Raw genomic sequence first — 24,079 nt, 5'->3', positions numbered from 1 at the left:
TCTGTTTTACATTTTCTTAATCAGTATTTCTAAGCTGATTTTATATTTTAAATGTACTCTTAAGCCTTCATTAAGTAATCATTCCAGATTACTACATATTTAACTCATTGAAACAGACATTATTTTAAATTAATCAGTCACAGAGGTTTAGTGTGTTCACAACAATGTTCATTGCTTTTAGAAAAAGGGAAAACTAATTTACTCTGTGTGATCTCCATAACAATACACATGTTTATGAAATTTCACCAACTTTAAAAAATATGTTTCCAAAAATTTTAGGCATAACAAAGGATTTTATATCTTACTAAGGTACTGATTTTGCTTAAAACTAGTTCATCAGATAGTCAGAATTAAAGAAGGGGAAACTTTGTCCAGCTATCTGAAAGCAAAGGGCTGTTGCTTCCTTCAGTTGGTGGGGAGAGGGGTAAAGGGAGAAATGGATGGACAGAAAGGACAGGAAGACTTTGGAAGTGAGGGTTTTTTTTTTGTTTGTTTGTTTAACTATAGTAATTAAAATGTGTATTTTAGATAAGAGTGGTCTTTTGAAGAATTTATTTTAAAAACCATATGTCTGAAGATCCAAGCATTTAAGGCTAAAGATGATTGTGCATCTAAAAATCTATGCAAGGATTTTTTAGAGATGTGATTTTATAATCTTCACCAACTCACTAATGAAATATTTTTAAAGCAAATTTTAAACTAAGGTCCTGTAGACTGACATGTTCTAAGTAATTATTTCAGTCATGCACAACTGTTTTTGTCAGTACATTCAGAAACTGACAGTAGATATCTGGGGGTTGGCAAATGCTGGTAGATAATGCAGACTCCCCTTAAGTGTGAGGCAGCAGAGGGGGAGCACTCTCTAGTCATCCCCTTGTTCCCTGTCACTGCCAGCCATCTCCCTGAAGAGTGGGAAGAGGGGTTGCCTGAAGCTATAAGCACTTCCACCTTTGGCCTCATGAGCCTACTTACTTTTAGTCTGTCCTGCCAATTAAATGAGTTGTTGGGTTTTGTGCTCAAGCGATGTCCTCACTTTGATGTGTTGCATCAGATCCTCTTTAGGCTGAAAGGAAAACAAATTGCAGCCATTTAAAGGCTGAATATTATTTTATTTTCCTGCACTCAAATATCTCTTAGTTTTTCAAATGGAATTTTGAAAAAAGATAAGCTTTAATTCTGAACATCAGACTAAGCACTGTCTCTCTATACTAATGCTCCCTCTACCTGCTGTCTGGAGTGAATTTTGCAGCATCATTTGGCAATTGTGTTCAGGTTGTAGTCTGTGATCATGATCTGCCTAACATTGACTCAGCATATGCATGTGTGGTTTTTTTTTGTGGTGTACCTTTATCAACTTTGTTTTCAAGCTGATTTTTTGGTTGCACTCTCCGCTTGTTTTCCTCCAGTGATGGGGAGGGAAGGAAAAGGACCTCGTCTGTCTGCAGCAACGAGTCTCTAAATGCCAGTGGGGTCACTCTTACCCCCCGCCGCATCTCCTGGCGGCAGCGAATCTTCCTGCGGGTTGCTTCACCCATGAACAAATCTCCCTCAACAATGCAGCATCAAGGTCCGTGGGGCTTCAAAGAGGGCAAGCTGTGGACATGCTATTGCTTATTACTCCTGGAAAGAAAAGTAGATGTTTAAGAAAAAGCAACTTAATGCAACATTGTAATGTACTTGCTGAACCAGATTTGGGAAATGTCTCATTGGGGTGGCTTTGAGTCTTTGTTTTGAACTGGTGTTTCTAGCAGTAGATGCAAACTAATTGCATTTTGCTATAGTTGCCAGCAAGGGCAGAGAAACTGCAAGAACTGCCTTTAAGTGATCAAAATATTTCTGTCAGCAAATATTGCCACACTCTGCTTATATAAGAGACAAGAATATTTATTTTTAAAAAAGATAGCATTTTGACAGTGTCAAAATTCTGTCCCAAATAGAACACAATCTGAATGTTAAGCATCCTTCCCTATTTTCTTTCTTTTTTAGTTCTAGATGTTAATCTACTGGTCTCTTTCATGCATTAGTGCATTTAGTTTCTTCTAAAAATTCAAAATTCTGACTAGTTAATATGGCTCCGATATCACTCTTCACAGCTATGGATCCAATACAGAAGTTCTCTAGATTCAGTGATTGTAGATTAACTGATAGATTTATTGCACAAGTACTGTGTGATAGCATAGAGAAAAACATGGCATCTCTGCTAGGTGGAACATATAGCAAACTGGGGGTATGTCTACACTACCTGCCGGATCGGCGGGTAGCGATCAGTTTATCGGGGATCGATATATTGCATCTCATCTAGATGCGATATATCGATCCCCAAACGCGCTCCCATCGACTCTGGAACTCCACCAGAGTGAGTGATGGTAGCGGAGTTGACAGGGGGAGCCATGGCCGTCGATCCCGCACTGTGAGGTAAGTCAAAATAAGATACTTTGACTTCAGCTACGCTATTCACATAGCTGAAGTTGTGTATCTTACATCAACCCCGGCCCCTAGTGTAGACCAGGCCTATGGCAGTTAACAAGCTTAACTGTAGAAAGAGGTAATAAGGATGCAGTAGGAGTGGTCTGCTATTAAGCTGCCCTTTGTAACTTGGAGGGAATTTTGTGGAAGGGTGCTCACTATAGCCATTGACCTTAAAGCTTAATTTGAAATGTTGCCTCTACTATTAGAAAAGTGTGGTTTCAGCTTATAATCAATGTATTGTTGCTGAATATGATAGTAGAAATTGCTGTCTTCACTGTGGTATTTATAGCCAACGTAATTTGGATTTCCAGTGATAGTTATGTGATTCTTTGCAGATGGGCTTGAGGGGAATGAATTGTTGCCACTGTCCCCTCTTGCTCCAGCCTTGGAGGAGGACCCTCTTTCTCTGATATTGCAAAATGAGGATGCCCCAGATAAGGCTGGTGGGAGAAAAAAATCGGAAGAGTTGCAGAGTCTGTGGAGAAAAGCTATCCATCAACAAATCCTACTGCTTCGAATGGAAAAAGAAAACCAGAAGCTGGAAGGTTAGCCACTCAGAGAAACAACTGGGCCTGGTTTTCAGAGGCCCAGACCACAAGCAGCCCCCACTGACTTCAACTGAAAATCAGGGCCAGTGCTATTATAAGTTATGCAGTAGTTTCAGAAACAGAATTGGTGCAAGACTGAGGTTTACAATCTTAGAAGTGCTGCTGTTCCATGCAAAACTTGCAGTTTTTCCTTGATTTAGTGATTAAAATACCTGAAAAGATTGGGCATATTAAAAGATGACACAGCTGGCATATGAATTACTGTTCTGCTCGTTTCAAAAAAGGCATAGATGCAAAATCTTCCGTGATTTAAACAGACTCTTTTCATGAGATGGAGCAAAGATATAGCATACTGCAGTACATGCTCCATCAAGTTCCCCTTCTTTGTAAAAATACATGCTCATCTGTCAGTTTTGCAATTTAAAAACATGCTTTCTGTCAGAGTAAGATTCAGCATACTTGTGAGTATATATTTAATAGAAACCATTGCTATACATATCCTGGGCAACCAGATTCTGGAATACCAGACCACCATACAGGATTAATTCCTCTTTCATCTTACAGCAAATTGGCATGAATACTTAAAACATCAATGAACTGCTCCCTTCATGCCTCATTTCAACAGGGTAGCGAATGATTTTCTATTGCACTGTCCAGATAGGTGTTATACATCATAAAAACATATGATGTTCCAACAAAATGTTTCTTGTATATTTTCCAGTCTTTCCTACTCTACCAGAGAAGTAATTAAGGTCCTAAATTTTCAAAAGCAATTAGTATTTTGGTGTTTCCATTTTTTGAGTGCCCAACTTAAGATACCCTAAAGGTGCTTCATTTTTCAGAAGACAAGTGCTTAGCACTTCATGAAAATCAGGTCCTGATAAGGGTCTGAAGTTGGACACACACTCTATTCATTTATCAACATTTTGGCCAAGATTTTTACTACTGTTATTCAGGATTCCTTCTACAAAAAGTAGTAGTCAACATCCTGGTCTAAATGTAAAACTTGTAGAAATCAAAAAAGATTTAATTTTACACTTAGTGCCTTTACCCTAAAGCAGGGGTCAGCAACCTTTCAGAAGTGGTGTGCCGAGTCTTCATTTATTCACTCTGATTTAAGGTTTCGCGTGCCAGTCATACATTTTAACATTTTTAGAAGATCTCTTTTCATAAATCTATAATATATAACTAAACTATTGTTGTATGTAAAGTAAATAAGGTTTTAAAAATGTTTAAGAAGCTTCATTTAAAATTAAATTAAAATGCAGAGCCCTCCCGGACCGGTGGCCAGGACCCAGGTAGTGTGAGTGCCACTGAAAATCAGCTCGTGTGCCACCTTTGGCCTGCATGCCATAGGTTGCCTACCCCCGCCCTAAAGAAACTGCAAATGGTAATTTGCATATATTGTCCTGTGCAGTCTTTAAGTTTCCAGAGGCTGGCATTATGCTGCAGTCTCATTCTTTCAGCATAGATATCCTTACCATCCTCATTTGTGAAAGTCTCATGCCCACCTCCCATTTCTCCATTTCTTTAGTGCACCATATAGGCACCAGTCCATGCTAAGGATACTAGAGGAGAGGAAGGAAAAAAATGGCAGGAGCCTTTCCATGTGACTGCAAACGCATGCCCTTGAATACACTGATTTAGCACATAGTGTGTTACCCTCCCTGTTTGAACTACATAGGGTTTGTAGGGAACTTCTACCAATTATTTAGTCATTGAAGAATGGCCAGTCCAACCAAATCCTTTATTCTTGGCTATTGTTTTAGCAACCTGCCAGTCTGTGTTTGGGAAGAGAAGAGGCCACAATGAATAAGCACTGGTTATTCCTTTAGATTCTTTGTACAGCAGCAAGGGCTGTTTGTATCTTGAAATCTCAAACCTTGCAGGTATCACAAACACTTAAAACTAATCTGACCTCTGCAAGAACAAATGATAAAACAGCTAAAGAAATAAGTGGTTTATAGAGTAAAGAACATAAAGCTAATGCCTCTTTCTTAGTTAATGATTAACACTAAATGTGCATGTCTGGTCTCCCTGGTGAAAACTAGAAAACAACAGTGTAGTGATGGGTGCTTGAGTAACTGCATTCCAGTTTTTAACCCAAAGGGTTCTCCGACTTGTGGAGTTTTGTCAGCTGAGAATGCATTGCTGCCAATACATCGGACTTAATCTCACCAAGTAAACGTAGGTGACTTTGCTTAAGGAACCTAAGCACTGCTTATCTAGTGTTAGAGGAGACAGGATGACTTGAGACAAGGTATAGGTTGTTCTGGTAATTTTCCCAGTCTCCATGTTAATTTTGCATTTGTTTGGTTGGCATATTATAGTCCAAGTACGTGTGGCATTGTGTGGAAAGCACCTATTGAAAGCTGATGCACATTGAAGTGAGCAGGGTATTTCATTATTATACCTTGATTCAAGTGGTGGTTGGTCTCCCAACACTATAACTCATTACAGACTTCAGAAAATATAAACATAAACCCAGAATGGGCCGAAACCTCTAGTGGCACCCTGATTCTTAGTTGTATATTCATCACGCTGATTATTATTGCTTTGTTTTTATGTGCAATTTCCACCCCTTTATGAAATAGCTCTCAGCAGTTCTTATCTGCTAATGTGTTGTATTAAATGTACTGATTAAAATATTAACAGAATCTCTCCCACTGTTCTTTGTGCCTTCGAGGAGACTTGAATGCTAATAGCTGTTTGTTCTGCAGAAGGTAAGATTTGTGAGGCAAATACCTATTGTTTTAATTTTGATAGTGGCTAAGGCAGTGTTTCTCAAACTGGGGTCACCGCTTGTGTAGGGAAAGCCCTTGGCAGGCCGGGCCAGTTTGTTTACCTGCCCGGTCCGGCCAATCGCAGCTCCCACTGGCCGTGGTTCACTGCTCCAGGCCAATGGGAGCTGCTGGAAGCGGTGCAGGCTGAGGGACTTACTGGCCACCACTTCCAGCAGCCCCCATTGGCCTGCTGCAGCGAACCGCGGCCAGTGGGAGCCGCGATTGGCCGGACCTGCGGACACGGCAGGTAACCAAACTGGCCCAGCCCGCCAGGGGCTTTCCCTACACAAGTGGTGACCCCAGTTTGAGAAACACTGGGCTAACGGCTACTTTTTTAAACACAATATTTCTAGGTGATTTCACAACAGGAACATTTTAAGAGGATGGTAGCGAGCCATTAAATCTATAAGAAGCCTAATTTTGCTGCCCTGTTCTCGCTGAGCAGTGCCTTACTCCACATGCAGTCCCACTGATTTCAGTGGGGCTAGTTTTGGAGCAGAGTACCACTCAATGTAGATAAGGGTGCCAGAACTGAATGCCCTTTTTTTTTTTTTTTTTTTTTTTAGCACAGGAATTTCACATTCTTATGGTCTTGCATTTATGCAACAGTTTGCATAAAAAATCTGTGTTTTTTTGCCTTTGAAGAACAACTGTTGTTCCCTAAAGATAACTTTTTAAAAAAATCCAGGGACAATATCCAAGTTTAGATTGAAGCTCGTTGAAGTAGGAGCTCTCCTAAATGCTTCGTGCCTAGCACAAAGCAACTGGGTGCCTTCGACACTACCACAATACAGATAGTTACAAGAATTGTTTATTGGGCCCTCGTCAGTCAGATAAAAATTATAAAGCACTTGGGGATACTCAGAAACTAGACTTGTGGAATGGCCTAGACATTAATTTCTGATCCTGAGGCTTGTCATGGGTTTCTTCCACTTTTTGCGGAAGCATCGGGTATTGGCCATTTCTGGAAATAGGGTAGCTAGTTTGAGGGACAGATTTTGGCTTTGCAAGTCCTATGTTCCCATAGAATCCCCAGTGTTGGTTTGTATCATTCTGATCTGAGGAAAAAACAGTTAAAGAATCATGGTTCCTCAGTGAACCATGTAAACTTCCTTCCAACAGTGAGCATGGTAAATGTGTGAGACTTAGAGTTATTGGAATCCTTGAGGGATCATACTGTGCAATAATGCAGTATGTAACCTGCTCACATGATTACCAAAGACTCTATTTGCAACAATTGGACTCTGGAACTGCATGCGGGTTAAATCTCAATATCCGTAGCATGGTGTGCGCATTAAACCCTCCACTTGCTAACAAATGTGCAGTGAAAGGGCTACTGTGACATTCCCAGGTAGAAATCGAAATTAGGCCTCCATGAAAATCCAGAATTACCTGACAGTTGTTTTAGAAAAGTGAGTCTCCAATAGCTGCTAGAAGAAATGAGCATAAAGCAGGACCTAATGAGAAGAGTAGGTGGTAGAACATCAGACTGGATTTAGCAAATGGTGCACCTTGTCCCTGCCAGCAGGTATATGGGATCTTGGGGAGCAATTACCACACGGGTGGGGTGCAAATTAATTTCTTTATTAAAGGAAAAAGGGAGTGGTGAGAATTTAACAATGAAATACGATGGGATGGGGTGTATAGGGTGTTTACAATAGACGATGGTGGGGGGGGGTTCTTATTGAACAGCGTAGGGAGTTCTAACAGTGGGGTACAGTAAGTGGGGTTTAGTACAATGGGATACAGTACAGTAATAAGCAACTCAACTTTATATAGGAACAGCTCTAGATACAGTGTGGAATGTAAAACATACCAAAAGGAGATGCAGAATAAATGGTAGCTTCTATATAAAATGGTCAACAATCTTAGATAGAATGTATTAAGTGGTTGGTGGCCTTATACACAATGTAACACAATAGTATTAATGCAAATACAAAGTATATCAGAAAGGTGGAAGTAAAATGTGAATCAGTGCAATAATACAATATGGGTGATAAGTGAAATTATGCAGTGTAGACTTAATTTGTGAGGCTGTGATAGCAAGAGTGTACCCAAAGGCTGGGTCAAGAAACAGGAGTGGGGGGGGGGCGGGAATGATAGTGGCAACTGATGAGAGATGCAGCTGCAGGCAGCGAGAGATTCTGAAGCCCTGCGAGGTAAGGACAACAGAGCAGTGTGTGTGTGTGTGGGGGGGGAATCTGGGAAGTTCAGAGGTGATGCAGACACAGGGGAAAAAGGCAGCAGGGGGTTTGGGAAGTTCAGAGGGGGAGATTGGAGCAGCAAGAACCTTATCTATCCTCTAACTTAATCAAACTTATATAAAATGACAAGCAGCTTCTACAAAGTAACAAAACAGGTACAGAATACAATCAGGCAATGACTTTTTAAATCTATCTTAACCAGCGACTAGGCAAAACAACAAATATCACAATTCTAAGCAAACTACAACAAGCAGCTATATGGAGCAACAAAACAACAAACTATAGCAAGGCAGGTGAGACTTACAAGCTTTATAATTTTAACAAACTATGACTTATTAAACTAAAGAAACAAAACCTATGGTGCACCTTATGCTATGGGGAAGTTACAGAGGGCAGAGTGGTATGTGCCCAGAATACAGCTCCCAAGGCAGCCCCCAAGGAAGCCAAGGGAGGTGGCTGCAGCAGTGGGTACAGCTGAAAACAGTGAGTCCAAGGCAAAGCCCACAGGAGCAGAGCTTAGCAGCAGCACAAACTTACTTTTAGTGGCAGAGTGCCATGGAGTTGAAGAGAGAGATTTAAAAACACAGACCAAGGTTTAGCTTGAGTCTGTGTGCTGGGGAGACAGAGCCAGCAGCTAAAATAATAAAATAAAAGTACAGAAAGTTTCACAGAGGGATTCTTACCAGCCCCCAAGGCAGCAGCAGAGGCAGAAGCAGCAAGAACATCAGAAGGCTTGGTACAGTCTAGATAATCAGGAGATCTCTCAGGCAGCAATTCGTTCTTCGTGGGGGGTTTCAAAAAACGGGGGTACGCTAAAAAATAAAACGAGAGTGGAGAAAGGACCCCCAGAACCCCCTGGCTGATCAGACCAGGCAGCAATGCAGGAACCTTTCTAAAGTCTGTTCAGAAAATGTCTGTTTATAAAGGCAAATCTGGGCAGCTTCCCGCCAGTAACTCTGATTGGCTCCCACTCTTACAGGGAGGAGAGAAGGCAGGGAGAAGACTGCAGGCAGCCACAGGCATGTCGGGGCAAGTCCTGTGTAATAGGTGACTCAAAAGCACATGAGGTCTATGGCTCATGCCCAGGATCTTAAAAACACAATAGGTCTTGCAGCTCTGGACATTGCCTACCCTACACCAAGCCCAGGTTTTAACAATGTGATAACAGGACTAACCCTTTGAACAGGGCAGTGGTCCCACTTAGTACAAGTGGCCATCCCTTTGAGAAGGGCAATGGCTCTTGTTAAACAATTTAAGGGGCCCTCCCTTTGAGAAGGGCAGAGGCCCTGGTAAACAACTTAACAGCCAGGGAGGGGCAGCCACTGAGAAGAACAAGAATAAAATGGAGTAAGGGGACAGCTTTAAGAAACAAAATGGAGCTGTAACAGACACACCTTAGAGTCAGGGAGATTAAAAACTCTTACCACTTTCTGCTATCCTGCATTGTGACTCTGAGCAATGGTGTTAAGGGAAAAAGATGCCAAAATAAAAACCCCATTGCGGTGAGAAGCATCTGTTTGAAACTGCTATGATCTATTACAGGTGTGGCCAACGTGAGCCTGAGAAGGAGCCAGAATTTACCAATGTACATTGCCAAAGAGCCACAGTAATACGTCAGCAGCCCGCCATCAGCTCTCCCACCCTGCTCCCAGCACCTCCCACCCACTGGCAGCCCCGCTGATCAGCACCTCCCGCTCCCTCCCCACACCTCCTGATCAGCTGTTTCATGGCATGCAGGAGGCTCTGGTGTGGGGAGGAGCGAGGGCACAGAAGGCTCAGGGGAGGGCGGAGGGAAGGGGTGGAGTGGGGGCAGGGCCTGTGGCACAACCAGGGGTTGAGCAGTGAGCACCCCCTGGCATATTGGAAAGTTTGCGCCTGTAGCTCCAGCCCCAGAGTCGGTGCCTATACAAGGAGCTTCATATTAACTTCTGAAGAGCCACATGTGGCTCTGGAGCCACAGGTTGGCCACCCCGGATCAATTAGGACCACTATGAACAGTGTAGCTGGTGGGACCTTATAATGATAATGATCTCGACTTTGTCATTTAAAAGAGAAGTTTCCTAAAAAGATTTTACCAAAGCTCTTATAGTTCCAGAAGGAGCATTCAAAGTCTGAGATTTCTCACAGTGAAGCTATTTTAATGTGCAATACACATAAAATAAAAATTATCTGATAAATTGCTTTGCACAGTTGTTTGTTGCTGAGATGTCAACATTTAGCCACAGAAAGACAACTGATAAATACCTCTCCATCATTAGCAGAATTCAGGATCATGTCTTTTGAAATACGGAAAGATGATCCTTTGTTCATTCCATCAACATTGGTTTAAGTATTATGAGGATTTTGTTGCAGAATATTAATTTCACTCAGCAAAGCTTTGCTAAAGTTAAGAGAAGGCGCAGTTGTGGGAAGGGGAGGAAACACATCTGTGTTTTTTTTCTTTTCTTTTCTTTTATGTTGTTTCTTGTATGTTGGTTTGTAACTTTGTCGTTATTTATTCAGCAATATGAGTCCTATGTGTCAGCAGTTCATTTAAAGTCAGTCTCCTATCATTTATCCATTGATTCAAAGTGTCCTATGCAGTAACAGAAGAGAGATTCTGGATATTACCTTGGCTGTATTGAGATATTTGATTTCTGATATGATCTCTCATGTTCTATATTCCAGCAAGTAGAGATGAACTCCAATCAAGAAAAGCTAAATTGGACTACCTTGAAGTTGGTACATGTCAGAAAGATGTCATAAATATCTGGGATAAGAAGTTATTAAACTGCAGAGCCAAAATCAGATGTGACATGGAGGATATTCATACCACTCTGAAAGAAGGTATTTATTATGTAGGATGTATTTTGGCTGGGACATTTGGGAGACTTTTTTTTGTTCAGTCTTTAAGGTTATTTAAACCAAATCTACCTTCAGTAAGCTTGTTCCAGTAGCACCAAATCAGTAAAAATTGCCTGTTGCCTTTTTTTTTTCAAACTCCAACTAACTATTTTGCAATGAGAACATATACTGATTCTGTTGTGCCTACAATATATTGAGACAGTGCTGCAGAAAGATCAAGTGAATGATTACATAGTTGTACTACTGTATGTAAGGTGATATCCCCAGATAGGTTAGCATTGGTGGGGATTTCTCCCAGGGCCTTTGGATTTAAAAGCACGAACCTCTACTCTCTGAGATGAAGAACCCAGTTCCTTGGCTCAAGGCTGTAGCCGACTCATAAACCTGTGTACATGGAGTAGACAGGGGACAGGGGGCCACAGTGCATCAGTGTGGGTTATACATTTGTCTGAGGACACTCACCCTGACAATTCCTATATGGGTTATCCCTTGTAATACAATGCCCCAGTTGGGAATTGAATCTGAGATATCTGGACCTAAAATCATGAGCCTTTGTTGTTCAAGCTAATGGACTTAGCCTTTGTGCTTAAAGTCAGTAGTGGACTCATAAACCTCTATGGCAACTAGCCATGACAATGGCAACAAAACGACTACACTCTTAGTGTGAGTTACAGGTAGATTAAGTCTTTATCGTGGTTCTCAGCCTTCAGGTTAGGAACCTTAGCTATAATGCATTGTATGACATTATCTAGAATAGTGACTTCTGTTTTATCTAGATAAAAAGCCTTCAGAATATTCAGCTGCTCGGGGCATTTGTTTTCTCTCCCCTCTGATTTTAGGTGTACCAAAAAGCCGTCGGGGAGAAATTTGGCAATTTCTAGCTGTACAACATCGCGTAAGACATAGACTGCCAAGTAAACAACAACCTCCTGACATCTCATACAAAGAACTCTTGAAGCAGCTGACAGCTCAGCAACATGCTATCCTTGTAGATTTAGGTACTTTTGTGGTGGCTGATACTCTAACGTGTACTTTGTGTCCTATTGCTGAGGTGACTGGAAAATGTTGTTTTTAGTTTTAAGTTTTGGGTTGAGTTTCATGTTGGTACAGAAAGAAAGATGCTACTGTACATGAACATACGTTCTGTCTAGGCTGCCTTCAGTGTTGTCTTTGCTGAACACTCCTGCTCCTTTTGTTCGTGCTGTATACACAACATGTCTGCAATGGGGGACACTTACCCATGGATTTTGGTGAGTGCAATTTTGCAGGCTAACTGCAGAGCGGGAAGAAAATGGACTGGAGTGGAGCAGGAACGAACTACGAACTTGAAGGATGAAATTCTGGCACTGTTGAAGTCAGTGGTAAAATTCACTGAGACTTCAGTTGTGGGCAGGATTTCACCTGAAGGATGAAAAGAAAAACAGAGCTGTGGGAAGAGAAGACAGGGCTATCTAGGCTTGTGAGAAAGCAATAGAACAGTCTGTAATGGTTGGAGGGAGATGACAGAAAAGCAAATAAAAATGAAGGGGAAAAGGGAGAGAGGAGATCAGGGTAACCTTAAGAATAATTTATTCTTGGAGAACATGAATTCAAGTGTTTTGTGTTTTGTTTTTGTTTTTTTTTAATTACAAACGCATGCAACTGATCTTCTTCTCTCTTTTCTCTCCCACTCTCTCGTATGTTACTTGTCTCCGATTGTAAGGGACTATCTTTCTGTGTGTTTGTATAGCATTTAGCATAATGGGGCCTGATTGTAAATGTGGTGCTACTGAACTAGAAATATTAAATTCATGTGTGAGTCAGTGTGATGGCCTTCATCTGGGCTGACTCCAGGGACTGGACTGGAAACATCCAGAGTGAAATTATGAGTGTCTACAGTTGAGCTAAAGAGCCAGGCTTTGTCGCTGTAACACAGGCTTGCAGAATTGGATCCTGCAGCTTGAACCTAGCCCTAACCTGAAGTATCTATAGTACAACTTTGGGGAAAAAACAATAGGTTCCAGAACCTCTCTGGATTTTTTTTTTCTGTTTTAAAAAAAAAAAGTGTATAACAAACAATTATCCAGTGCTTAGGTACAACAGCAATGGGTGCCCTAGAACTACCCAAGATATGGTTTTATTCAGTACAACTTTGACATTGCCCTAGTCAGAAAGTATGACCAACTATCCAAATTTGTTTAATAATTTAAATCTAATTCTAAGGATATGTTCTGGGAAGGCTTGATAAGAGAAACTTCTGCAAATACAGAGGAGAGGAGTTTTATGGGTTTCTGTCTCTCTAGAAAAGAGAACTGAGAATTAAATACCTCTCTCTTTTATTGTTATGCCAGGCAGGACATTCCCTACACATCCTTACTTCTCTACCCAGCTGGGAGCAGGGCAGCTGTCACTCTTTAATCTCCTGAAAGCTTATTCTTTGCTGGACAAGGAAGTGGGTTATTGCCAGGGTATCAGCTTTGTGGCTGGAGTACTGCTTCTACACATGAGTGAGGAGCAAGCCTTTGAAATGCTGAAATTCCTCATGTATGATCTTGGCTTCCGTAAACAGTACAGGCCAGACATGCTGTCACTACAGGTAAGTTGGTCCTTTCTCCTAAAACAAACTAAACTTGAATCTGCTGTAGGATTTTCGAGAGGCTGTGCCTGTTCTGATACTTGGAAAGTTGCAGTTTGTTGGGATGATAAGTGCTAGAGGTGAGTAAAATACATATAGTTATCCTTGCCAAACCTCTCATTTTCTCATTTAGAAGTCGATATAGAAGCTTAAGAGTTGTCAACTTCTTCCAATCATAAACCCTGATACTCTTTCATTTGGAAACTGTGCCTTTTCTTTTCTTTTCACCCCGTTCTTTCCTGCTCATTTTTCTGCCCTCTCCTCAAAAAAAAAAAAAAAAAAAAAAAAGAAAGCAAAAACAACCACTCCCCAAACCCCATATAAACCATGATCATTTTTATCTGTCTGCTTGCCCCTGCGTTCATGCAGTGAATGAGTAAAAACAAGGACACCCCCAACTAAAAAGTGAAGATTAAATGTCTCTCTGTTTTGTTACATCATTTGTTAACTCTATCCAGCAGAATTTAGAATTTAAAAAAAATGTGCTCCCACTGCTACTTCACTTTGGGAAAGTGACGTAGCCTTCATCAGTAGCTGTATCATCTCTTATGCCACCTTTCAAAAGAAATGGAGAGAACGTAGACTTGATACCCTTGTGAAGGAAATTAAGGTGTTGGATGTAAACTATCCTTGTGCAGCCTCCCCAGAGAAACTCCAGATCCCTCATCAATCTAAGATATGAAATCAACAAACTTCTGTCCCAAAAGGTTACATTTTGCTTTACTTTGTTTGAAGCAAAACTACTGGGAATCTGGTGAGAGAGCTGGGAAGCTGTTGGCATATAGATTTAAGCAAAAGGCTTACAGAAATAAGATTGCTAATCACAATAGTAGCAGTAAATTTATATACAAGGAAGACATTAATAAACAATTTCAAAAGTTTTTTATTCAGAACTATATTTACCTGGAGGGAATCCGTAAAGATGCCCTAGATAAGCTTTTTAGTGGATTGTCTCTGCCACAAACCTGGCTGTTAGAAGGAACTCTTAGATGCCCTTCTAGAAATCGCAGAACTAACTCTGGCTATCAAAGAAATGAAGGTTGGAAAGACTTCTGGCACAGATGGGTTCCCAATTGAATTAAACACCTAGATTATTGAATATTCAATGAGGCCAAGAATGAGCGAACTCTCCTGTCTGCTCTAAGAGAAACTGTAATTTCAGTTGTTCCTCAATCTGGGAAAGATGTTGGACTATGTAGTAATTACAGGCCTATTTCTTTAATCAATTCTGATGCTAAGATTTTAGCTAAAGCTCTTGCTATGTGACGGGACAAAGGTCTCTGACATGTCATACACATAAATCAGGTAACTTCCTTCGTTATGAAGGCATAGCTCAGATAATTTGCTTCAACTGATTGATGATATTGCTGCTTCGGGATATTCTAAAGAATCCTTAGCTATCACTTCTTACGAGGCCTTTGACCACATAGCCTGGGCCTATCTTTGTCTTGTGTTAGCAAAGTTTGGGTTTGGTAACCAATTTATTGCTTGGATTAAACTTTTATACTGTAACCCAATTTCCAGAGTAGTTACCAATAGTATTATTTCCGCCCCTTTTCCATTACAGAGATGTATGAGGCAGGCCTGCCCCCTTTCTCCTCTTTCATTTGACTTAGCTCTAGAACCTTCAGCCATTACCATCCAAGGAAATCAACATATTTATGGTATCAGGGTAAGCCAAACAGAGCACAAAACTATGCTGTCTGCAAAGGATGCTCTTATATTTGTATCTAAGTCCAAGGTTACCATTCCTAGCCTTCTAAACACCATTAATAAGTTTGGACTTTTCTCAGGATATAAAATTAATTTGGGGGGAAATCAGAAATCTTATGCATTAACAAATACACGCACCAAGGCACTTTTTCAAATTAGGACTTTCAATGGCAATCTTTTTCTATGAAATATTTATGGATATTGATCACCAAAAATATTCCAGGACATCCGTAAAATAAATATGTCTGGGAGAATTTTGTTTTCCCAACTTGGAAAATTATCATACCCTTTTTGTTAAGCCAGGCATCTTTGTGGCTGTTAAATATGACCATGTGGGCCTAGGGTGACCAGATGTACCTATTTTATAGGGACAGTCCTGATATTTGGGGCTTTGTCTTATATAGGGTCCTATTACCCCCCCACCCCCATCCCGATTTTTCACACCTGCTCTCTGGTCACCCTATGTGGACCACACCTTGTGTTCAGGTTGAACAAGAATTGGTATACCCTCTCCCCCTTTCAGGCATTGTAGGATCGAATTATTACGGATTTGATGGCTCCAGAGCTCCCACAGTGATGGTGGTGGGGTAAGCTTGGTCAAAATTAGCTAGAAAGCTCTGCTTCCATCCATACAGAGGCAGTCCTATCCTTAAAATCAGTGGCAAAACCTTAATGTGGAGAGATTTGATGGAGAGAGCAATTATCACTTTGTTGCAGCTAACTGACAATGATGAATTTAAACCATTTGTAGATCTTCAGCAACAATTTGGTTTGCCCTGTTCCAGACTATGGAAATATCTCCATTTAAAGCATTAACTTACAAATGTGTTTGGACAGGATGCATTGGGAGCTCCAGAACCTCCAGAACTTTTATTGTTTTGGAGGAAAGTTCCTGAATTTTCATGGCCAGTGGTGTCCTTTTACAATTTTATGGCCCAAAAAACCTCTGCCAAAGATTGATCATTTGAGAGTTGGAATAGAGATGTGGATACACAACTATCTCCAACTCAATGGAATACAATTGTATCTAATGTTAAAAAAGGAACTATAGGCCTGAGACTGCAGCTTATTCATCAAAAGATAACTTTTTCAAATATACTGGTTCCCACAAAGAGTAACTGTAATAGGCCTCATAAATGCTGACCACTGTTAGAAATGTAATTCCCCGAGTGCCTTTCAATTACATGGAACATATCTATGTTCTTGTAATGTGAGACAGAGTAAACAGAAGTGCCTGATCTATGTTCTCGTACTATTAATTTATTTTGTATTCTTCCATCCTGTTTCCTTTTAATTTGTCTCCTCTCTCAACTAAACTGTCTCAATTTCTGGCTTCCACCTGGATAGAATACATTTTAGTCCCTTTTTAAAGGAGGCTAGATGGCCATTGAGTAACTGGCTCTCACCTTTAGAAAATGGAGCTCTGAACTCTGCTTTCATTGCAAGCGTGGGTTCAGTTTCATCTCAGTCTTTTGCAGACATTTGCCTGCATCTTGAAGCCTCAACCTAATTTGGTATGATTGGCAGTTTTCAGTTGAGAGGCTTAAGTTCTTTGCAAGGGAATTGTGAGTTAAGACTCATGAGCTCTATCACAGCTGTACTGTATGGGAAAACATGCACAACTCCTGCCCATGTCAGATTGGCTGTAGCATTTTATACCAGAACTCGCTGAGAATAAAATTTCTCTCAAATTAGATCAGCAGTGACATCTAGTGGTCAGTTAGGCTACTGATAGGATATTATCTCTTCTGGCTATTCTAAATGATATATCAATTCACGGATTTTTCTGATATAAAAATGGCAGAGAGAAGAAATGTGGGAAAATGTGTAATCGTCAAGCTATAACCAGCACACTTCTGTATTATTCACATAGATATTATACATTTTCAATGAAAAAATGTAAAGTTTAGGCTACAAAGTTTAAAAACGTACTAAACAACTAGTTATCCAAAATTCAGCCCCTCTTTAGGAAAGAGCCCCCTTCTGTGTAATCTAAGTTTGATGATCTTTTTTATTATGTTTTTTTTTTTTTTTTTTTTTTTTTTTTTTAAACCTGTAGCTGTCTTTGAGTACCTTGGACTATTAGCTTTCTAAAACAGGAATTTTTGTGACAATTTAAAAACTGAAATCTGGTGTAGTAATTCCACTAAGTAGACTTTGAATGTATTTGGTATCATATGCTTGCATTAGAAATAATTCATTATTGAACTATTATTCAATGGTGAATGAAAATCAGCAGGTCATATAGAATCATAGAATATCAGGGTTGGAAGGGACCTCAGGAGGTCATCTAGTCCAACCCCCTGCTCAAAGCAGGCCCAATCCCCAGATGCCTAAATGGCCCCCTCAAGGATTGAGCTCACAACCCTGGTTTAGCAGACCAATGCTTAAACCACTGAGCTATCCCTCCCCTAAACAGGGCTTATCAGGGATTTGAACCCGGGCCCTCTTACACCCTAAGTAAGAATCATACCCCTAGACCAACGAGCCACTACAATGTTATATGCCCTCAGACAAGTCTGACAATTCATGCATTTGTGTTCTTTCCTGGAATGGCTATTTCCAGTAGTGGATTTGCTGTATTGAAAGTAGGAGGGCCACACTGTTAGACCCTTCACTTACAAATTTGCCTCAGAGACTCATGAAAAGGATGTAGTCTAACTGTCTCTGTGTTACCTGACTCACCCACCTAGTCTACATCCTGGTGGATATGGGCCCTAGTTAACCTTGAACTGTCTCTGCATATGGCTCAAAAAGAGAAAGCATTGGGTTTTAGTGCTTTATTTCATGGAATGCTGCTCTAACTAGTGAATGCAAAACCCGATTCTCTCCTTAAAGCTTGAATTGCGTGAGCCACAGACAGGGAGATTTAGTCCCTATTTTCAACCTTTTCACACACACAATCTGTGAAGTCTGAGTTTCAAATTGGGCTTCCTCCTGCACTGCATGTGTTTGACTGGGCCAATTTTACATTAGGAGGGAGTTGTCTTTTCCATATTTCTGCAGGAGGAATTTCAGACCATAGTGTGAAGTTTATGCTTGATGACACTGTACATCTCTTCTCAATGTCTGTTCTGACTCTGTGAATGTGTTCTTTAGAATATGGAGACCCTGGGAGCAGGTGGTAAATACACAGCAATCAGAAATAATGACAGCATGAGGTTTGCAATTCTGACTCACAACTGAGAAGATAGAGGCTCAGAGATGTACAAAACCAACTTCCATTTTGTTTTGTGTAACTTCAGCAAAGTATGAAAGTGGCAGATCTAGAAGAAGCCAGCCTTTGGCTGAGTGGCTTGGCGATCAGATATATAGCTGGCAATGGCCATTTAATAAACAATGGTCAAAACTTAGGTTAATTTTCCCCTACCCCTTCATCTGCAACCCATTGGTAGATACCTTTGGGAGTTAACCTATCTTTTTTGGTGGGGGGGGGGGGGGGGCGGGAGTTGGAGGGCGGTAGGAGGCAGGAGGTAGAGGTAGGGCAGGACAGGCCCCAGTCATAGGACTTGTACCATTTAATAAATAAGAGGAGTATTTCTCCTTTTTGAGTCTGAGACAAATTATTTTTAAACTACAGGCTGGTTCTCTTATAATGAAGCAGAGAGTGTGAAAAGGAATAAAGAATTACTTTATCTGGGAAAACTACTTTATCCATTGCAACTTCTGTGGTCTGAACTCTGATGGAGTCAAATACGATGGACATATATTCATAAATTTCTCTTTTTTAAGAAGAACATTCATGCTCATTCTCAGGGCCGGTGCAACCATTTAGGCGACCTAGGCGGTCGCCTAGGGTGCTGGGATTTGGGGGGTGCCATTTTCTTCGTCAGCGACCCCGGCGGCCAGATCTTCGTCCGCCCTGGTCACCACCGGCATTTAGGCGGAGGGAGCTGGAGCAGGGGAGCAGGGGGAGGGGCTCCTGCAGCAAGTAAGGGGGGGGCGGCATGCAGGGGAACTCCCCACCCCAGCTCACCCCTGCCCCGCCTCCTCCCCGAGCATGCCGGGGCTGCTTCACTTCTCCCGCCTCCCAGGCTTGCGGCGCCTACGCAGATTGGCACCGCAAGCCTGGGAGGTGGGAGAAGTGAAGCAGCCCCGGCGTGCTCGGGGATGAGGCGGGGCAGGGGTGAGCTGGGGTGCGAGGGGTGCCTCAGGGCGGGGGGTGGGGAGCTGCCACAAGGGGGCACCTCAGGGCGGAGGGAGGGAGCTTCAGTGGGGGGGCGCCTCAGGGCGGGGGAGCAGGGGGTGGGTGTTGCGTCTCGGTGCCTCTCAAGCGGGCATGAACAAAGCTCTTCAGTCAGTATGATTGGCAGCTAAGTCATTTATTTCTCTCCAGCATATTTCATTTATACAATTAATGCAGGCAATCAAGCAATTGCTAATTGGTTAATAAGGTACAGACAAGCACAGCTATAACTTCATTGGCTATTTAACATCCTGGCCAACCCTTTAATTTATTATCCTGATATTGCCTCCCAGCAGATAAGAACGAGCCTCATCCTTGAGACTTGCATGTCAGTTTCCCACACTCTTATGCAAAACAATCCGACACTTCCCCCCTTTTCTCATAATAAAAAAAAAGGAAGGCACAGCAAAACATTTTCAACTTATAGCATCACATTACTACAATCTATTACACAACAAAACTAAAAGCAAATCTAAACACCAGCTGCCTAACTAAACCGTAACAATATCTTCCGCAATGCCCTATTTTTACCTATACATCCCTCCTCCAGGTAACGCAAGTGGCCCAAGGGGCCAGGAGGGTTCTGCCAATATGCAAACACCCACAAAGCAGGTTTCCAATAAGGGCTTCCACTGCAGCAACATGGGGCAGCAAGCAGAAGGCCATTGTATTTATGGCACTCTGTGCCAAAATCAGCCAAGGCCGGACCCACTTCGCCGGAATCCACCTGGCTTACTGTCTTCCCATTTCCCATGCACCGTATCTGATCCAGTTAGGCCACCTGGCCTTTGCCTCGCTCTGGCAGTTCCCTACTTTCTCATAACAACATTATCTCATCCCTCTGTTCTCGTAATCACGCAGCTGTAATTTTCCACCAAGGCAGCATAGGGAAATTCTCCCCTCTATTCCAAAAACACATAAAAAATTAACAATAACCAATTAAGCTAAACAAAACTAAAAGCCAAATAATGCTTCCTCAATCTATAAGGCTTATCCATAACCATGCAATTCATAACATACAACACCAACATCATCAAACAAAACAAACATAAATACACAAAAATCAAACACATAAATGGTGTAAATTCTGCAGGGTTCCCCCAATCTCTATTGCACACCAAATCGTGACAAATTTCTATTACCAATCCATCCCTCATGTGTCAGGTGATCAAACTGACACTGAGGGGGGGTGGGTCCTAGCAGGAAAAACACAACATAAACAACATAAACATTTTAACAACATCACAATTCTTTCTGGCCAGAAACACATATCACAAACAAACATAAAACATAAAACATAAATTTAAACTCTATAAATAATTACATGGTACATTAAATGCTACACAGCTAACACCAATTTTCTTCAATATCTAAAAAACAAAACAAAACTACCCCTACTGGGCAATTAATCATCATTTAAAATATACCAAAACACTATATAACTAGCAGGCAAAACAGGGAAATTACTTCATCAGGTAAATCATTTACATTAATACAATTGCTTCCTAGCTTACTCCTAAAATTCAAAGCTAATCACAGCTTAAAAATTTCTTACTATTAGCTTCTAAATTTAAACACTAAAAAAAAATCACCACTTATATGCCCGTAGCCTAATACAATTACAATTACATAGCACTATATACATTCTTCAGCTAATGCAACAAAATTATTCATAGCCAAACAATTACAAACTAATTTCTTTGCCTACATGTATTTACAAAAATTTCAAAACACCAAAAACTTTTCTCTCTCAGCATTTTTACAAAATTCAGCTTTATTCCCTTTAGCAACCACAGAGTTAACTTTTACTCTGCCTAACATTACTTGCTTGTAGTTAATTACCTTCTCTATCAACTACACCCTCAAGGTTATCAACCAGTTTTCCAAGCTTGTAGTCTGTTGCCCGCCGCCTGGGCCCGATCCTTTTTTCCTCTTCAAGTTCTCTATCTATCGCGTGCCTGCCTGGGCCCGATCCAAAGCACTTTACATAAAGGTATTTTGGGTCACATAAATTCAAAGCCATTCTCCCAAATTACCTAAATTTATGCCTAAACAATCCACAATTCCCCCCTTTGAGAATACTCAACAAACCATTGGCTGAGTTTTCTCAAACTTAAAAAACAACAAAAAATTAAACTCTAAAAAGCTGGGGCAATTAATTCCACCATCATCCTCCCCATGAACCCGGCAGGGTTCGGTATGTAAAAGCCCTCACCCCCCAACTCAACTGGTTTACATGCTGGGGAGGGGCACTGCAAATACTCACACTTCCAACCAAACAGTGTCCAAATATATCTCTACAACCCCAAATCAAATGGTACTCCTAATATATCTGTAAGGGCAGTGGGCTATCCTGGTGCTCAAAATCACTCCGAATGGCCATCAGCTGGCCATTCAAAACTTCAAACATACTAGCTCCCACGGCAATGCTTTCTCAGCCTCAATAAAAAAAGGACATATCATTTACAATCCAATTAGGAAGGGCTACCATAATGGGGGGGGGCAATACATGCTAAAAAAAAATATATATCCAAAACACAGGGCGCAGCCTGTAAAATAAATCCCAAAATCCAATTAACATCACATTTCTCAGCAGAAGTCCCAAATTTCTTCCTGCCAGTGTATAATTCTTTGCTTCTTCACCAGGGTCAGTTCTCAATGTCTTTTTAGTCAGAAATTTCTGGACTTTGGCAATATCAACAACGTGAATGTTTTTTCTTCTTTTCCACCACCGTCGTGGATCAGCTTCTACGGGGGAAATAATCAGGACGTGGGGGCTGCAGCGGACAAGGGAGAAATTAGCCAGCACGTTACCTTGTCCTTTTTTGCTGCTGTTTAAAAGCACAATGAAACTAAAAAAAAATTAGACCAATCATCAGTAGGAAAATTCTCCTGATGTGAAGGGGTCTTTTGCAATAAAAATCATGGGTCCAGTCAGTCTCCTGGTTGCAAAAATGGCAGGGCTGCTAGAATCTTTGGGCAGCTCTTCCATACCTGTGAAAGGAGACAGCTAACACATTCCATTAGTGCCTGGCAGGATTTTGCAGCTTTCATTAGCTTTTTGGGCGGTTTTTCAGCTCTCATTAGTGTGAGCTGTGAGCAATATGTCCTTGACCGGGGCCAAAAGAAAAAAAAATGAGCTGTCTTCGATTAACTCATGCTGTTCTTTTACTTTCCCTGCTTGGCTTCTTTTAAACTGTAAATCCTGTGTCAGAACACCCAGTTGTTGCTGCTCATACCGGAGAAGCACAACGGTTTTCCCGGCACTGTCCCAGGCTCAGACCAGCCAGCGTGGGACGCCTTCTCCGGGCTCCTGCCAAAACAACTTACTTGCTTGTAGGTCCAAACGACCTCCGGGGCCACGGCACGAGCCTCTACCTGCGCCGTGCACTCCAACGTCTTCCCGTCCAGGGCTCGCTTCCAGCGGAGCACCTCCTCGTCCTGTGCCCGAAGGCCGGTCAGGAGGAGCCTCCCCAACTCCCCCTCTCTTCTTAATGAGTAAATCAGTGCAGCAGGGGAAATTCTTTCCCCCTGTCGGTTCATAATGTGCAATAAAGGCTTCTGTATTTTCTTCCTTGTTTTACTCCATACTTGACTCAGGAAGAAAGCTTCCTTATCGCCCTGAGTCACCGACTCCCAAAGCTCGAGCGTAGCCGCTCCCAAACAGTTTTATCAAAGACTGTATTTGGTTTAACGAAAAGTCCCCTTCTGTGTCCCCACCGCAGCGGGCGGATAACATATCAGAGGAGCCTTTCTCCTGCCGCTTCATAATGTGCAATAAAGGCTTCTGTGTAATCTTTTCTTCCGCTGATGCAGCGGTTCCCATATTAGCCGCTCACCTCTGAGCTCAGATGCGCCTCTCCTTTGGACGCCCGGGGGCCGGCCCTTCTCCAGCACTCCCCGCCGCGGCTCTTCTGCCTGGAACAGGCCACCGAGACTAGGCCACCGACACTTTCAGCATTCGATACGAATCACGTCGGATAGGCACTCCCCGCCTCTGGGCTCAGGCTCCTGGCCGTTCGCCTCTGGGCTCAGGCTCCCGACACTATCATGATTCAATACGAATCACGTCGGGGTCACCATTTGTTGCGTCTCGGTGCCTCTCAAGCGGGCATGAACAAAGCTCTTCAGTCAGTATGATTGGCAGCTAAGTCATTTATTTCTCTCCAGCATATTTCATTTATACAATTAATGCAGGCAATCAAGCAATTGCTAATTGGTTAATAAGGTACAGACAAGCACAGCTATAACTTCATTGGCTATTTAACATCCTGGCCAACCCTTTAATTTATTATCCTGATATTGCCTCCCAGCAGATAAGAACGAGCCTCATCCTTGAGACTTGCATGTCAGTTTCCCACACTCTTATGCAAAACAATCCGACAGGTGGGGGGGCTCAAGATGGAAGTTTTGCCTAGGGTGTGAAACATCCTTGCACCGGCTCTGCTCATTCTTGTTTATTTTTTAATGGGAAAGTGTTATCATTTCTAGCTTTGTTTTCCATCTATTAAAGAAAAATGACTTTTAATAACCAGAACTGGTTTCTAGGTGAATAGCTTATTTTAGACAAAAATACACAAGTTTTCTCTGCTAAAGAGATTATAGAGGATGATTTAGCTAGAGGATCAAAAGCTAATTAAACGGAACATGTAGTTAAAACCAAATCATATTTGGTTTTGGGCAGGATTAGAAAGCTTGCATAGTTTACGTGCATAAGG

The 24,079-nt window shown here is 41.7% G+C and overlaps 1 protein-coding gene across 4 annotated transcripts in view; it reads left to right on the top strand.

Annotated features, from left to right (window-relative positions):
* Positions 1-24,079, top strand: part of TBC1D4 (TBC1 domain family member 4) — a 162,963-nt gene that overhangs the window by 125,155 nt on the left and 13,729 nt on the right. For all 4 annotated transcript variants that reach the window (XM_039533518.1, XM_039533512.1, XM_039533526.1 and 1 more), the window contains 5 exons: positions 1,407-1,567; positions 2,805-3,014; positions 10,672-10,830; positions 11,688-11,846; positions 13,179-13,423. In XM_039533518.1, the coding sequence (XP_039389452.1) occupies positions 1,407-1,567; positions 2,805-3,014; positions 10,672-10,830; positions 11,688-11,846; positions 13,179-13,423 (934 nt within the window). The remainder of the gene's footprint in view (positions 1-1,406; positions 1,568-2,804; positions 3,015-10,671; positions 10,831-11,687; positions 11,847-13,178; positions 13,424-24,079) is intronic.

Source organism: Mauremys reevesii, linkage group 1 (assembly GCF_016161935.1).
Source record: "Mauremys reevesii isolate NIE-2019 linkage group 1, ASM1616193v1, whole genome shotgun sequence".
In the NCBI taxonomy this organism is placed as follows: domain Eukaryota; kingdom Metazoa; phylum Chordata; order Testudines; family Geoemydidae; genus Mauremys; species Mauremys reevesii.
Note: the sequence above shows the minus strand (reverse complement) of the source record. Positions and strands in the feature narration are given on the sequence as shown.